This window comes from Nicotiana tomentosiformis, chromosome 3 (assembly GCF_000390325.3).
Source record: "Nicotiana tomentosiformis chromosome 3, ASM39032v3, whole genome shotgun sequence".
Classification (NCBI taxonomy): Eukaryota; Viridiplantae; Streptophyta; class Magnoliopsida; order Solanales; family Solanaceae; genus Nicotiana; species Nicotiana tomentosiformis.
Genome location: NC_090814.1, coordinates 12,083,214 through 12,099,829, shown reverse-complemented (window position 1 = coordinate 12,099,829; position 16,616 = coordinate 12,083,214). Strand labels below are relative to the sequence as shown.

The following is a 16,616-nucleotide window of genomic DNA, read 5'->3' as shown; positions in this document are numbered from 1 at the left end:
ATCGAGAAGACAAGAGACATCATTCTCTTATAAAAAGGATTTATGTGTCTTGGCACTTCTCCTACTTGTTATGGTTCATTGGTTTTAGTATGATAGTTAGCACAAGACCCTATATTATTAACATCTCATGGTACTTTTATTCTTGTTTTCTTAAATCATGCAATTTATACCTGTATCTTAATGTGTTCTTCTTTTGTTATATGCTGCATGTTTCCTTTAATAAGAGACTAAAATAGCAGACAAATATTCTGCTCACAACAGGTAGATTTATCAAGCACTCTTAAAATTCCTTCTTTATTTTAGTAAGGTATGTAATCCTTTTAAGCAAGATTTAGCTCTCGTCAGTTTGTTTGGCTCTTTATTTTTGAGCAGTTTGGTGGGCTTTTTCTCGTTTAGTGATAGGTTTTTTTTTTTTGCGAAATACATAAAGGCCCCTTTAAGTTATCCCAAAAATCAGACAAACACGATCCCATTACTATTTTAACACTTCAAGTGACTATTAAGTGTGTCAAGTAAATACCGAGTGCAGCAAACTACGTGCCTGAGTGACACTTGCTCAAATGAACCAATTAAAAAATAACAAATTGACACATGTAATTACAAAAAAAGAAAAGAAAATAATTTAAAGAAAAGACCTGTTTCCTTAGACACGGTATCTTCTTTAGCCATAGCACAAATTTGAGAGGGGCAGTAGAAAGCCTTGTCATCCTTGAAATACCCATTCTGCCGCACAAAAGTTGGAACGCTGAGTTAAAAGGTCTGGAGTTGCACAAGAAATTATCACTAACGCATTCGTGATCTTTGTCGGCTCCGTCGCCCGATGCCGGAGCGGTTTTCTCGTTGCCGGTTTTTGGTGCTTTGGTTGGAACTTCTCTGTTCCTCTCTCTGTTTTGCTGTATTAAGGCATTAAAATCTTGTTGAGGGTATGATTGTTCAATTGTTGGGATGATGGGGTTGGATTGGAACTGATTTGATTCTTTTGTGTTATTCTTGTATATGGGATTGTTTAATATGGTGAAGTAATAGATACAATTCTTGATTTTTTTTCTTAAACTGGTGGAGCTACTGAAATTTTGGGTGAAAAAGTTACTATAATATTATTGCTGAGAGATTTTTTAGTGAGAAAAAAGTAAAATAATGTGGGACCCACATCCAAAATTTAATTTAATTTAATTCTAAACAACAAAGAAAAAGTCTAATAAAACCTCACGCGCCCATATGAGCATTTTGTTTAAAAGTGAACAAGAAAAGTATTGAACTAAAGCACTTGTGAAACACATTGGTGTATACAGATGGATCAAAAGAACAATAATGGGAATATCCCAATTCTTCTTAAAATGAAGACCCCTATACTTTATCTGCGGCTTCTGCAGATTTTCTACAATGTAAAAAATCAGAATCTTATAGTGTAAAGACTAATAATGGGGATATCCCAACCCTTCCTAAAATTAAGACCCATATAGAACATAAGTCATTTGGGGCTTCTGCAGATTTTCTTCTCCGTAAAGCAAGCGCCTCATCCTTGAACCGTAATACCTATAGATAATGCTCTCAAGGCAATGCTTTATGCACGAAACATCGTAGGTTTCCAGATATCTCAGGTCTGTTTCCCTCCACTTTGAGCCAGCAAAATGCTTGTACTCCTCCACAACAGAAGAAAGACACCAGTTCTGCAATTTCCTCAGGCACCCAACTAGACAACCAGTTCGATGCTGCATGACAAAGTAACGTAAACGTTACAACCAAAAGGACAGGAATCAGCAGAGTTGTCAAGATGGGGTGAAATATATCGGGATATTTCACTTGAAAAACAAACAAACAAGGACCAAAGCAAGGACAAAACCAAATAAAAAGACTCAAATAAGACTGAATCAGCAATCAGATTTGTATTCGGAATCGATAGCAAATTCAAATAAGACTCAATTGCAAATATCCAAGCAAAAGTCCGAGATCAATCGATCTTAGTTTCTATGAGGAGAACATGATGGATAAAATAGTTCTTCTCATGATTCTTAAACCATTCCTAGGCATCGGCAATAAGCCAATAATAACCTTGCCACATATAATCAAGACACATCACAAACCTAGGGGCAGATGCACCTTGCGGATAGCGGTGTCACGTGACACTCCTTTGTCGGAATTTTTATTAAATATGTATATATAGATAGTATACAAAATGAAAATATTGGGTATAAATAAATAAAAAATGACCGATTTTCATTCATTTTTTTCAAATTTTGACACGCTTACTGTAAGCATCATGATATACTATAAAGCCACCTAAATCAGTAGGCAAATAACATTCAATTGTAAATGTCCAAGAAAGTCCAAGATCCGGTCTTATTAAGCATGAAGGTAACGGCAATGAGAGCCAAGATTTCATGAGAAAAAATAAATATTTCAGACCAATGATACAGAAAGTTTGATCAATATGATAAGGGTAGTGCCCAAAAGAATTATCAGTAATGCAGATAATGATTAATCCATCATTCAAGAGTAGCATGGGAGAAATAAATTAACCCCAACTGCCCATATAACTAGATGTTATAAACGGTACACCTAAGCTGGTATATGGTTTCACAGAATTGCGAATCGCACAGATGCATACAAATGAGAATATTAGGCCAAGTACACATAAAACCAGTTTTTTAAATAGCGACGAAAATCACAAAAGAGCTGCTCAAACTACAAAACATGAACTTAATGTACCTTCCCACGCTTGCAGTGGATAAGAACTGGATGATTTCTGACATCTGGAGACAAAAAGAAGACAATAATAGGGTCAAATTTCGATACGAATGATAGCCCTAATAGCATGATAAAGAGAATATGAAAAGATTTTTATACCAATTAACACTTTCAAAGCCTCTGTTATAGCATTCCGGGGTATAGCTGCTGGCTCCTGAAGCAGAAAAAATCTTTTAAATTCTGAATCTTACCTTTTCAACAAGGTAATCTAATCATACCATTTAAAATTCATATATCAAATCATAAACATCACAACAACAAAAAAAGCATATTTATCTCCTAATCTACCCATCAAAAAAAGAAAAAACCCCAAATAAATGTTTATCTACATTCATATTGAATAATACAAAATAAATAAAGATCAAAAGGCAGCAAAAAAAAATATTCCAAATTATATAAAACAAGAGAAGACTAATACCTTAGTACCATCTATTCCGAATTGGAAAAGCTTGATATTATTAATTCTAAGAAACTCTAAATTCTCTTCAGGATAAGGCTCCGGACATAAATATCTGCAAATAAAACAGGAAACCATCAAAATCAATACCCAAATTTTCCAAAATCAAATAAAAAAGAATAGTTAAAAAGAAAAACAAAGACTAACATTATGGAGCGCAAATTGAGGGAGTGAAGAAAGGGGAAATTGGAGGGCTGAGGAAACCCAGATCTGTATATGCAATTTTCTTCCACTACTGAGAAATTCGCCGGTCCCATTAACATTTCCTTCTCTTCTTCTTCCAAAATTAAACCCATTAAAATTATCTTATCAAATTTTTGTTCAAGATTTCAGAAAATACAAAAGTATTGATAACAATATTTCCAAAGAAGAAGAGGCAAAGATTGTTAAGCTTTTATCCCCTCTCCTAGAAAAAGCGGGAGGGGGGAAAAGAGGGAAAAGTTACTAATTTCGGGTAGGAATAGGAATTCTTCTAACAAAAATGGATTTGATGTTTGATGGGATTCTTCTGGATTTTGCATAGGTTATAATGGAACTATTTATAGAACTTCTACGTTCTATTTATATGTTTATTAAAGGGTAACCCCACAATATCCACTTGTTTTTTTGACCTTTCAATTTTTTTTTAATTTTTAGAAAGAGATGGAGTAGTACTAAGCCCCGTCTAGCCATAGATTTTGCTAAGTTTTTTTTTTTTAAAAAAAATAAATTTTATCTATATTTTAGAAAATTTTGAAAATAAAATTTCCAGATTCCAAAACTAGCTCTAAACCTATTTTTTACCCAAAATATTACCTTTGAATTTTTTAACAATTTCAAAATTAACCCAAACTTTGTATTTTATAAAAAAGCACACCATCAATTATGACCCAACTAATCTACCAGCTAGTTACTATCATTTTTTTGGACTGATGGATCTTGTAATATTATTGTAATTTAACGAATTGTAGTAGCCAGTGATTGTGTTATTAGCAGTTGATATTAAAATATCAGGCTTATGGTGTTAGGATAGCGTATTATGTACTAATTTATTATAAAAATGATGATTTTGTGCCAAACTTATCTATGTTCGGGACTTTGGTTTGTGATAATGATAATGAATGGTATCGATGAAGGTTCTACATATACGGGATAATGTATTATGTAATTTATTGTTGGATATTTCAAATAGTTTTATAACTTATGGGTATAAGTCACGTTTTATGTTTTTAAAAAAAAAAATGAAATATGTTTTGAAAAATTATGTCCAAACATATTTTCATCTTCAAACCAAACTTCATCCAAATCAGGATGTTTAAAACAAATTTGGAAATCTATGGTCAAACGCTAGCTAAGTATGTATGTGTTATATATACTAGTGTTAGAACTCGCGCAATGTGTGAATAATTTGACAGAATATTAATCTTATACAATTATGATCTAATATATTATATTATTTTAATAAATATTAGTTGTTATTTTATTATTTAATATAGTGTGCAGAAATATAATAAAATCTATAAAAAAATAATCAAAGACTACACAATATATATTGTAATCAAATAAATTATTTATTCTTTATTAAGTATCAAATAGCCACTCGATGATATGTGTCACGGTCATTGGGCCACTCAACCTATAAACATAAGCGTGCTAGCTAAAGAAATTCAAATACAAGATACGCTATGTCTAACGCTCTATCATTAGCTGCAGAAATAAATCAAGTTTCCTCCTACAAGCTTTTTCAGAATATAAAACATAAATTCATATATGATTTATATCATTAATGACTTCATATCTTAGAACATTTAGAAACAAATAGTAAAATACGCATGTGTTCAAGTAGTTTACTGTCTTTGAAAACTAAAGCAATCCTTATGTTGATGCCAGATGTCATTTCTTTATTGATTGAATAAATTAAAATAAACTTTAATTTTTGGTGTGGTTTGGTCAAAGTAAGCGTGCTTTGGATGATATCTGAGTGACTGATGACATGCATATATAATTTACAAAAGAGGGGTCGTGGAATTAGTCTATTTCTTTTGAATGTTCTCAGAATCGTATTGATGTTTTGACAATGCTGTGACCAATTAGTCCTCCTACTAATACATTCAATTATTCTTCCTCACTGAATTTTTAATTTCTTATGGATACAATATCACGACCTAAAATCTCACCTGTCGTGATGACGTCTATCTCGAAACTAGGCAAGCCGACAACCTCAAAAAAATCACATTTTTCTTTTAAGTTCGAAAATATAATATTTAGACACAATCCAAAAATCTCGCAAGTACCGATACAACACTCCCAAAATCTGGTGTCACTGAGTACATGAACATCTATACATTACAAGTCTGGAAAACACTGTCTTTAATAATCTGAGACCAAAATACAATAAACAAAAAGATAGGGAAGGAGACACAAGGTCTGCGAAACATAGCAGCTAACTTTGAATCTCTGAAAAATCGACTATGTGAAAGAATCAACACTCACTGTGTCTGGAATCACCTGAATCTGCACACGAAGTGCAGGGTGTAGTATAAGTACAACCAACTCAGTAAGTAACAATAATAAATAAAGAAGTGAAAGTAGTGACGAGCTTCACAGCTAAATCCAAATACAGTAATTTCTAACATAAAAGGGTAGGCATGCTCTCAAGTTCAATATTTAAAATTACACAAAATTTTCATATCAATTTTTTTGACTAAAACAGAAAATAATGTTTTTCCGAAATTTCCAAAATAGTGATATATGACAGCTGAAATGCAGCAAATAATGAATACAATGCATCCTCTCAGAGTAACAGTCACTCAATCCTCCCATTCACTCCAACTTTACAGTCACTCTTTCCTCACATTCACTCTTTCCTCACAGTCGCTCATTCCTCACAGTCACTCATCACTCGGCACTCGCACTCAGTAGGTACCTGCGCTCACTAGGGGTGTGTACAGACTCCGGAGGGGCTTTCTTAGCCCAAGCGCTATATCAAGTCAATCATGGCATTAATTAGTGAAACATGCTGCGGCGTGCAGCCCGATCCCATAAATATCCTCACAATTAGGCCCTCGGCCTCACTCAGTCATCAATCTATCTAGTCTCTCGAGCTCAGGATGTCATGAAAAATCAATCCATGAATGATAATATGATGTATCAATAAATAGCAATAGAGACTGGGATATGATATGAAATGAATGAACATGACTGAGTGTGAAATTACAATTTGAACCTATATTCAACCATAGAAATGACCCCAGTGGGTACCAATAATAATAACATATGTCTAAGCATGATTTTTAATATGAGTCTCAACTCAATTTCCTCTAACACGTAGAGAATGTACAGATATCAACATATTATTCAACTTCACAGTTTTATGGAATTTGACCAAGTCACAATTCTTACGGTGCACGCCCACACGCCTGTCACCTAGCATGTGCGTCAACTCAAAACCAATCACATAACATATAATTCGGGGTTTCATACCCTCAGGACTAGATTTAATACTGTTAATTACCTCAAACCGTGTAATTCTTTATTCCGCTATGCCTTTGCCTCGTGAATTGGCCTCCAAACGCCTCGAATCTAGCCACAAATAATTCGATTTAGTTAATAAAATTTATTGGAAATAAATTCCATAAGAAAATACTAATTTTCCATCAAAATCCGAGATTTAGCTCAAAAATCTCCCGTGGGCCCCATGTCTCAGAACCCAACAAAAGATACAAAATCCTAAAGTCCATTCAACCACGAGTCTAAACATATCAATTTTACCAAAATCCGACCTCAACTCGACCTCTAAATCTTTAAATTTTATTTTCAAATTCCTAAGTTCAAATTCCCGATTTATACCTCAAAAACATGTAATCTAGTCGGATTATTCGATGATAATTCAATATTATGGAGTAGAAATGATCACAAGTTACTTACTTCAAGATTCCCTTGAATTCCCTTTGAAAATCGCCCCAAAACCGTACTTGAAGGTTCAAAAATGGCAAAACTCGGAACCCCTTCGAAATGTATACTGTCCAGGGGTTCCGCAACTACGACTCACTTAGCCGCTTTTGCGGACTCGCAGGTGCAAGAATCAAACCGCTTATGCGGTTTTGCCATCCACTGGAGCCGCTTCTGCAAGCTCGCATTTGTGAGGCTCGCTCCGCTTCTGCGGAATTTCCCTCCCACCTGCGACCACTGTCTCACATCCTTTTTTCCGCATATGCGCTTGCCAGGCTTGCTTCTGCGAGCTCGCACCTGCGAGCCATTTTCCGCAGGTGCGATTGCATCAGATGGCAGTAGGTTTCCAGTTTTTTCTCTAAGCCCAAATTTGATTCGTTAACCATTCGAAACTCACATGATACCCTCGAGACTTCAACCAAATACACCAACATATCCTAAAATATCATACCAACTTAGTAGAGCCTTCAAATTACATCAAACAACGCTAAAAAATACGAATCACACATAGATTCAAGCCTATGAACTTTAAAATTTCCAATTTCTACAAACGACTCCGGAACCTATCAAATCACATCCGATTGACCTCAAATTTTGCACAAAAGTCATAAATGACATAATGGACCTATTTAAATTTTCAGAATCGGATTCTGACCCCGATGTCAAAAAGTCAACCTCCTGGTCAAACTTCCCAAAAATTTAACTTTCGCCATTTCAAGCCTACTTCCACTACTGACCTCCAAATAATTTTTCGGACACGCTCCTAAGTCCAAAATTACCATACAGAGCTATGGGAATCATCAAAATTTGAATCAGAGATCTTTTACACATAAGTCCACATCCGATCAACTTTTCTAACTTAAGTTTTCAATTATGAGACTAAGTGTCTCATTTCACTCTGAATTCCTTCCAGACTCGAACCAACTAACCCCGTAAGTCATAAAATAATTATAATGCATAAATTGAGCAATAAATGGGGGAATGAGGTTATAATACTCAAAATAACCGGCCGGGTCGTTACATTCTCCCCCTCTTAAATAAACGTTCGTCCTCGAACGGGTTTAGAATCATACCTGGAGCCTCAAATAGGTGTGAATATTTGCTCCACATCTCCTGCTCAATCTCCCAAGTAGCTTCTCTGACTGGCTGGCCTCTCCAATGTACCTTCACTGATGCTATGTTCTTTGACCTCAATTTTTGAACCTGCCGGTCTAAAATAGCCAACGGCTCCACATCATAAGTCAAATTACCGTGCAGCTGTACTGTACCTAAATCCAAAATATGAGACGGATCCTCGTCATGTATGCTAGGTTGCCCAAACTCTCCGCCTTATGACTCAAGGCATCGGCCACCACATTGGCCTTTCCGGGATGATAGAGAATGGTGATATCATAATCCTTAAGCAACTCTAACCACCTTTGATGCCGCAAATTAAGATCTTTCTGTTTAAATAGATAATGTAGACTCTGGTGATCGATATAAACCTCACAATGTACACCATACAAATAATGCCGCCAAATCTTCAAGGCATGAACAATAGCTTCTAACTCAAGGTCGTGAACCGGATAATTCTTCTCATGTACCTTTAACTGTCTGGATGCATAGGCAATCACCCTACCGTCTTGCATCAGCACTGCATCGAGATCAATATGCGATGCGTCATAATACACAGTATAAGACTCTGAACCTTTAGGCAATACCAATATTGGGGTTGTAGTCAAAGCTGTCTTGAGCTTCTGAAAGCTCTCTTCACACTCATCAGACCACCTGAACGGAGCACCTTTCTGGGTCAATTTAGTCAAAAGCGATGCAATAGACGAGAAACCTTCCACAAAGCAGCGATAATAACCGGCCAAGCCGAGAGAACTCCGAATCTCAGTAGCTGAAGATGGCCTGGAGCAATTCTGAACTGCCTCTATTTTCTTAGGATCCACCTTAATTCCTTCACTGGACACTATGTGTCCCAAGAATGCCACTGAATTAAGCCAGAACTCACACTTAGAGAATTTGGCATAAAGTCTCTCCTCTCTCAGCCTCTGTAATACAATACCCAAGTGTTGTGCATGCTTCTCCTGGCTACGCGAGTACACCAGGATATCATCAATAAATACTACGACAAATAAATCAAGTTATGGCTGGAATACACTATTCATCAAATGCATAAATATTGTTGGGGCATTGGTTGGCCCAAAAGACATCACAAGAAATTCATAGTGGCCATAACGAGTCTTGAATGCCGTCTTTAGAATATCCGAATCCCGAATTTTCAATTGGTGATACCCAAATCTCAAATCAATTTTGGAGCACCCCCTCGCTCCCTGAAGCTGGTCAAATAAATCATCAATACGCGGCAAAGGATATTTATTCTTGATTGTAACTTTGTTCAACTGCCTGTAATCGATGCACATCCGCATAGTACCATCTTTCTTTTTCACAAACAGAACTTGTGCACCCCAAGGTGACACACTAAGTCTAATAAACCCTTTATCAAGGAGTTCCAAAAGTTTCTCCTTCAATTCTCTTAACTCAGCTGGTGCCATACGGTACGGAGGAATAGAAATGGGCTGAGTGCCCGGCACCAAGTCAATACCAAAATCAATATCCATGTCGGGTGGCATACCCGGCAGGTCTGCAGGAAATACATCCGGAAAGTCTCGCACTATCGGTATTGAATCAATATGAGGAGTACCTACATCAACATCTCTCACAAAGGCCAAATATGATAAACATCCCTTTCCAACCATACGTTGGGCCTTCAAATAAAAAATTACCCTACTAGGAACAAAATCTAGAGAACCTCTCCATTCAAACTTTGGCAACCCCGGCATCGACAACGTCACCATTTCTGCGTGACAGTACAGAATAACATGACATGGAGACAACCAATCCATATCCAGAATTACAACAAAATCAACCATATTGAGCAATAAAAGATCAACTCTGGTATCCAGTTCCCCAATAGTTACCACACACGACCGATACACACGGTTCATAATAATAGTATCGCCCACCGGCGTAGATACATGAACTGGTGAAATTAAGGACTCACGTGGCATATCCAAATAATGAGCAAAGTACAATGATACATATGAATAAGTGGAACCAGGGTCAAATAATATAGAAGCCTCCATGTGGCACACTGAAACAATACATGTGATCACTGCATCTGAAGGAATAACATCTGGTCTAGCAGGAAAATCATAGAATCGGGCATGACTGCCACCCGATCGGCCTCCATCTCTTGGGCGACCCCTAGCTGACTGACCCCACCTCGAGTTGACTGGGCGGGTGGCGAAGTAACTGGTGCTAAAGTCATAGTCTGACTCCTCTGCTGTAGTGAACCTCCCGAGCGTCATGGACACTGTCTCCACATATGCCCAAATTCCTTTCACTCAAAGCAGCTCCCCAGTACTGGTGGTGGTGCGGACTAAATCGGTCCTTGAGAACCAGAATAATTGCTAAAACCACCCGGTGCAAATGAACCCTGAACTGAAGGGGCACGGGACAAACTCTAGGCTGAAAGGGCACCGAGAGATGGCCGACCCTAATGAGAACTATATGAACCATGGCTGGATGATTCACCACGATGAACTGGATGACCCGTCTGAGCGTGTCTGTAAGAACGACCCATACCGCGGTAAAACTGACCCTCTGAAGGGACACCGCAGAAATCACCTAAGACCACGAGGCCTCTTAGACTCCTTCTCTCCACGTTCCTGGCGACGAACCATCTCTATCTACCGAGCAATGTCAACTACCTCATCAAAAGTAGCACCAAACTCTCCCTAGTCATAAGTAACCGCAGCTGATATATGAGGCCATCAATGAACCTCCTAATCCTCTCCCTATCAGTGGGAACCAACCAAGCTACGTGATGAGCCAACTCAAAAAATCTCATCTCGTATTACGTCACAGACATGCCATCTTGACTTAACTTCTCAAACTGTCTGTGCAGCTCCTCTCTGCGAGACTGCGACACAAACTTCTCCAAAAAGAGAACAGAGAACTCCTGCCATGTAGGTGATGATGCACCGATCGTCATGCGCCTCTCATAAGACTTCCACCATCTGAAGGTAGCCCCAGAAAACTAAAAAGTAGTGAACGAGAATACCCGTTGTCCGAAGCATCCGTTGACACTTATCCAGAAAATCCTGAGCATCCTCTGACTCAGCAACACTAAATGGTGGAGGTCAAAGCCTCTCAAATCTCTCAAGTCTCCTCTGCTCATCATCTGTCATAACAGGAACTACCGGGGCCTGAGCAGCTGTAGTCGGCTGGACTAGTAGTGCCTCCGGTATCTGAAGTCCCTGTGCTACCTAGTCTGGGGTACGTGAAACAGGGGTATGAGTACCTCTTCCTACCTGAGAAGTGCCAGGTGCGCCCTGAGCCGAAACCACCTGAGCAAGACCAGTGCAAATTGTCAATATCTGGGCCAGAGTCTCCTGAAGTCCTGGAATCACAATAGGTGCAGCGGATGCCTGAGCTGGTCCCACCGGCTCAGCTATATTTGGAACCTGCTCCTGAGCTGGAGCAACTGGTGGTACTAAATGTGTTGTTTCAACTGCTGCACGGGCTATACCTCGACCTCTACCTCGGCCCCGACTTCTCACGGCCCTAACTGGTGGAACTGGAGGCTGACCGTCCGATCCGGTAATACTAGTTCTCACCATCTGTGAGAGTATAGAATAACAGAAATTTAGTTTCCGGAATCAACAAATTCGCACGACAGAATGCAAGAAAGTGAAATTTTCCTAAAGGTTCGGTAGCCTTTCAAAGATAAGTACATAAGTCTCTGTACCGATCCGCAAGACTCTACTAAACCTGCTCATGACTCATGAGAACTATGTAACCTAGGCTCTCATACCAACTTGTCATGACCAAAAATCATACTTGTCGTGATGGCGCCTATTTCGAAACTAGGCAAGCCGACAACCTCAAAAAAATTATATTTTTCTTTTAAGTTTGAAAATATAATATTAGACACAATCCAAAAATCTCGCAAATACCGATACAACACTCCCAAAACCTGGTGTCACTGAGTACATGAGCATCTATACATTACAAGTCTGGAAAACACTATCTTTAATAATCTGAGACCAAAATACAATAAACAAAAAGATAAGGAAGGAGACACAAGGTCTGCGAAACATAGCAGCTAACTTTGAATCTCTGGAAAATCGACTGTGTGAAAGAATCAACACCCACTGTGTCCGGGATCACTTGGATCTGCACACGAAGTGCAGGGTGTAGTATGAGTACAACCAACTCAGTAAGTAACAATAATAAATAAAGAACTGAAAGTAGTGACGATCTTCACAGCTAAGTCCAAATACAGTAATTTCCAACATAAAAGGGTAGGCATGCTCTCAAGTTCAACATTTAAAATTTCACAGAATTTTCATATCAATTTTTGACTGAAACAGAAAATAATGTTTTTCCGAAATTTCCTAAATAGTGATATATGACAGCTGAAATGCAACAAATAATGAAATCAATGCATCCTCTCAGAGTAACATTCACTTAGTCATTTCCATTCACTCTAACCTCACAGTCATTCTTTCCTCACATTCACTCTGTCCTCACAGTCACTCATTCCTCACAGTCACTCATCACCTGGCACTCAGCACTCGGCACTCACACACAGTAGGTACCTTCGCTCACTGGGGGTGTGTACAGACTCCGGAGGGGCTCCTTCAGCCAAAGCACATATCAAGCCAATCATGGCATAAATCAATGAAATATGTTGCGGCGTGCAACCCGAACCCATATATATCCACACAATTAGGCCCTCGGTCTCACTCAGTCATCAATCTCTCCAGTCTCTCGGGCTCAGGATGTCATGAAAAATCAACCCATGAATGATAATATGATGTATCAATAAATAGCAACAGAGACTGGGATATGATATGAAATGAATGAACATGACTATGTGTGAAATTATAATTTGAACCTATATTCAACAACAGAAATGACCCCAGTGGGTACCAATAATAATAACATATGTCTAAGCATGATTTTTAATACGAGTCTCAACTCAATTTCCTCTAACACGTAGAGAATGTACAGATATCAACATATTATTCAATTTCACAGTTTCATGGAATTTGACCAAGTCATAATTTCTACGGTGCACACCCATACGCCCATCACTTAGCATGCACGTTACCTTAAAACCAATCATATAACATATAATTCGGGGTTTCATACCCTCAGGACTAGATTTAAAACTAATACTTACCTCAAACCGTGTAATGTTTTATTCCGCTATGTCTTTGCCTCGTGAATTGGCCTCCAAACGCTTTGAATCTAGCAAAAAATAATTCAATTTAGTCAATAAAATTTATTGGTAATAAATTCCATAAGAAAATACTAATTTTCCAACAAAATCCGAGAGTAAGCTCAAAAATACGCCTCGGAACCCGACAAAAGTTACAAAATCCGAAATCTCATTCAACCACGAGTCTAACCATACTAATTTTACCAAAATCCGACCTCAACTCGACCTCCAAATATTCAAATCTTTTTCTCAAATCCCTAAGTTCAAATCGTACCTCAAGTTTCCCTTGAATTCCCTATGAAAATCACCCCAAAACCGTACTTGAAGGCCAAAATATGGCAAAACTTGAAACCCCTTCGAAATGTATATTGTCCAGGGGTTCTGCACCTGCGACTCACTTAGCCGCTTCTGCGGTCTCGCAGGTGTGAGAATCTAACTGCTTCTGCGGTTTTGCCAAGCCTCCACTGGAGCCGCTTCTGCGAGCTAGGAGCAGCTTCTGCGGACAACTCGCTTTTGCGCCCATCCGTCCGCATATGCAATCATGCAGGTGCGGAATTTCTCTCGCACCTGTGGCCACTGTCTCACAGCCCTTTTTTTGCATCTGCGCTTGCCAGGATCGCTTCTGCGAGCTCGCACCTGCGAGCCTTTTTCCGCAGGTGCGATTGCATCAGATGGCAGCAGGTTTCCACTTGTTGCTCTAAGTCTGAATTTGATCTGTTAACCATACGAAACTCACCCGAGACCCTCGGGACTTCAACCAAATACCCCAAAAAGTCCTAAAATATCATACGAACTTAGTAGAGCCTTCAAATCACATCAAACAATGCTAAAATATGAATCACACATAGATTCAAGCCTAATGAACTTTAAAATTTCCAATTTCTACAAACAACTACGGAACCTATCAAATCACGTCTGATTGACCTAAAATTTTGCACAGAAGTCATAAATGACATAACAGACCTATTCAAATTTCCATAATCGGATTTCGACCCCGATGTCAAAAAGTCAACCCCCGGTCAAACTTTTTAAAAATTCAACTTTCGCCATTTCAAGCCTAATTCCACTACATACCTCCAAATAATTTTCCGGACACGCTCCTAAGTCCAAAATTACCATACGGGGCTATTGGAATCATCAAAATTCGAATCCGAGGTCTTTTACACATAAGTCCATATCCGGTCAACTTTTCTAAATTACTTTTTTAATTATGAGACTAAGTGTCTCATTTTACTCCGAATACCTTCCGGACCCGAACCATCTAACCCGGTAAGTCATAAAATAACTGTAATGTATAAATTGAGCAGTAAATGGAGGAACGAGGTTATAATACTCAAACCGACCAGTCGGTTCGTTACATACAACTAGTTCATGCTCTTTTATTAATTAATCTATGTTAACCTACATTTAATTAATCACTTTTGGAATACAAGAAAATCCAAGCCTTTAATTATTCCAACACGTAATAGGACGTGACAAATGGTAGTTATCTGATTTATATTTTATACGATAAAAACCGGTAGTCCTTCGTACGAACTGGTCGAAATGGTAATGCATTGGATCGGAGAAGCGTCTTCATAATATCAGGTTGAGGTCCGAAGTTAGGTCACCAATCTTCGAGCCCTAGGGACCGGTCAATGTTGAGCTCGATATCATTATTGAGCTCGAATCCAAATCGAACTATGATGCAAAGTGAAGTTATCGAGCTTATGAGACAGAGACCGACCAACACCGACCTCGAATCAATACCGGATTTTGATTCAGAATTGAGCTCGAGTCAATATCGAGCTCACAGACAAGAGTCGTTGTAACCGCACTATGGGAAAGAATCCTGGCAGGAATTAGGGAAAAGCTAATTCATCATGGGCTCCCCACTATGTATTTTTATTATATCTAAAGTAGGATCCCTCCCCTATAAAAGGGATGATTGTTGTTGACATTCAGATTGTAACAAGAATCCTATTTTCTCATATTGAAAAATTAACCTCTTGAGCTCCATTACTTCATCTTATTTTGCTCATTCATTTTCCTCCTTTCAACTATGTTTATCTTTCATTCTTTATAGTCAAGATTGGATATTTCTATTTTTTCTTTACGATTTGTGTCAAGTTATACCATATACCCTTAGAACTACGTACAAATTCAACTCTACCCGATTTTTCGGGTAAACAGTTTGGTGCCCGCCGTGGGGCTAAGGATAACAGTTATTTGATACAAATCTACAACACACACCATTTTACACTTGTCTTTTGGAAGTGTCTTTGACTTCGGATTAGCAATGGAAAACCCTCGATTAATGGCTTTACCTATCGACAACGAAGTCGGCCTTCAAGATAAAACCAACAACTTGACACCCAGGGCCGGAAGGCCGCTGATCGATGTCGTGGAAGCTCGAGTCCGAGTACCTAAAGCTCGGGTTGAAATACCACTAGACGTTAATTCGCATGTGGCCCTTGTGGCAAACCAACGTTCTGAACCTGAAAATAGCATTCATGGCGGTGCTCGACCTGCAGCTCGAGACACTCATAACGTTGTGGAAAATGGAGTCAGCTTGTGTATGATTTTTGAAATGATGCAATCCCAACAGGTAGCGATAGCTCAGTTGCAGAGCCAAACCCAAGTACCAAGAAGGCCGGAGCCCAGTCCACCCGAGAAATCACCCACAGAATGGAGCCAACTGTAGTAAGGTCAAATGAGCAAGAATCAGGGACTAATCCCGAAATTATAAAGATGTTCGAAGAACTGACAAAATGAATAGAATCGGGAGAAAAGAGGATCGAAGAAAACAACAAAAAGGGGGAAACGTACAACTCCGGGGTTGATCAGATCCCAAGGGAACCCCCGATATTGAAAGGATTAGATTCCAAAAAATTTGTACAGAAGCCTTTCCCCCCGAGCGCGGCCCCTAAACCAATCCCAAAGAAGTTTCGCATGCCCAAAATATCTAAGTATAATGGGACGACCGACCCCAACGAACATGTCACCTCTTACACATGTGCCATTAAAGGAAACGATCTAGAAGATGATGAGATCGAATATGTATTATTGAAAACATTCGGTGAAAATCTATCGAAGGGCGCAATGATATGGTATCATAATTTACCATCTAACTCTATTGATTCTTTTGCTATGCTTGCAGATTGTTTCATAAAAGCACATGCCGGGGCCATAAAAGTCGAGACCCGGAAGTCGGACCTATTCAAG

The 16,616-nt window shown here is 38.6% G+C and overlaps 1 protein-coding gene across 1 annotated transcript; it reads right to left on the bottom strand.

The window, feature by feature from the left end:
* Nucleotides 1-1,225: 1,225 nt before the first annotated feature.
* Nucleotides 1,226-3,716, bottom strand: LOC104091861 (inositol diphosphatase DSP5-like). Its single transcript, XM_009597305.4, has 5 exons — nucleotides 3,353-3,716; nucleotides 3,167-3,260; nucleotides 2,848-2,902; nucleotides 2,710-2,753; nucleotides 1,226-1,712 (listed from the first exon to the last, which is right to left on the bottom strand). The coding sequence occupies exons 1-5, from the start codon at nucleotides 3,499-3,501 to the stop codon at nucleotides 1,449-1,451; spliced, it is 606 nt and encodes a 201-aa protein (XP_009595600.1). The 5' UTR covers nucleotides 3,502-3,716; the 3' UTR covers nucleotides 1,226-1,448.
* Nucleotides 3,717-16,616: the final 12,900 nt, after the last annotated feature.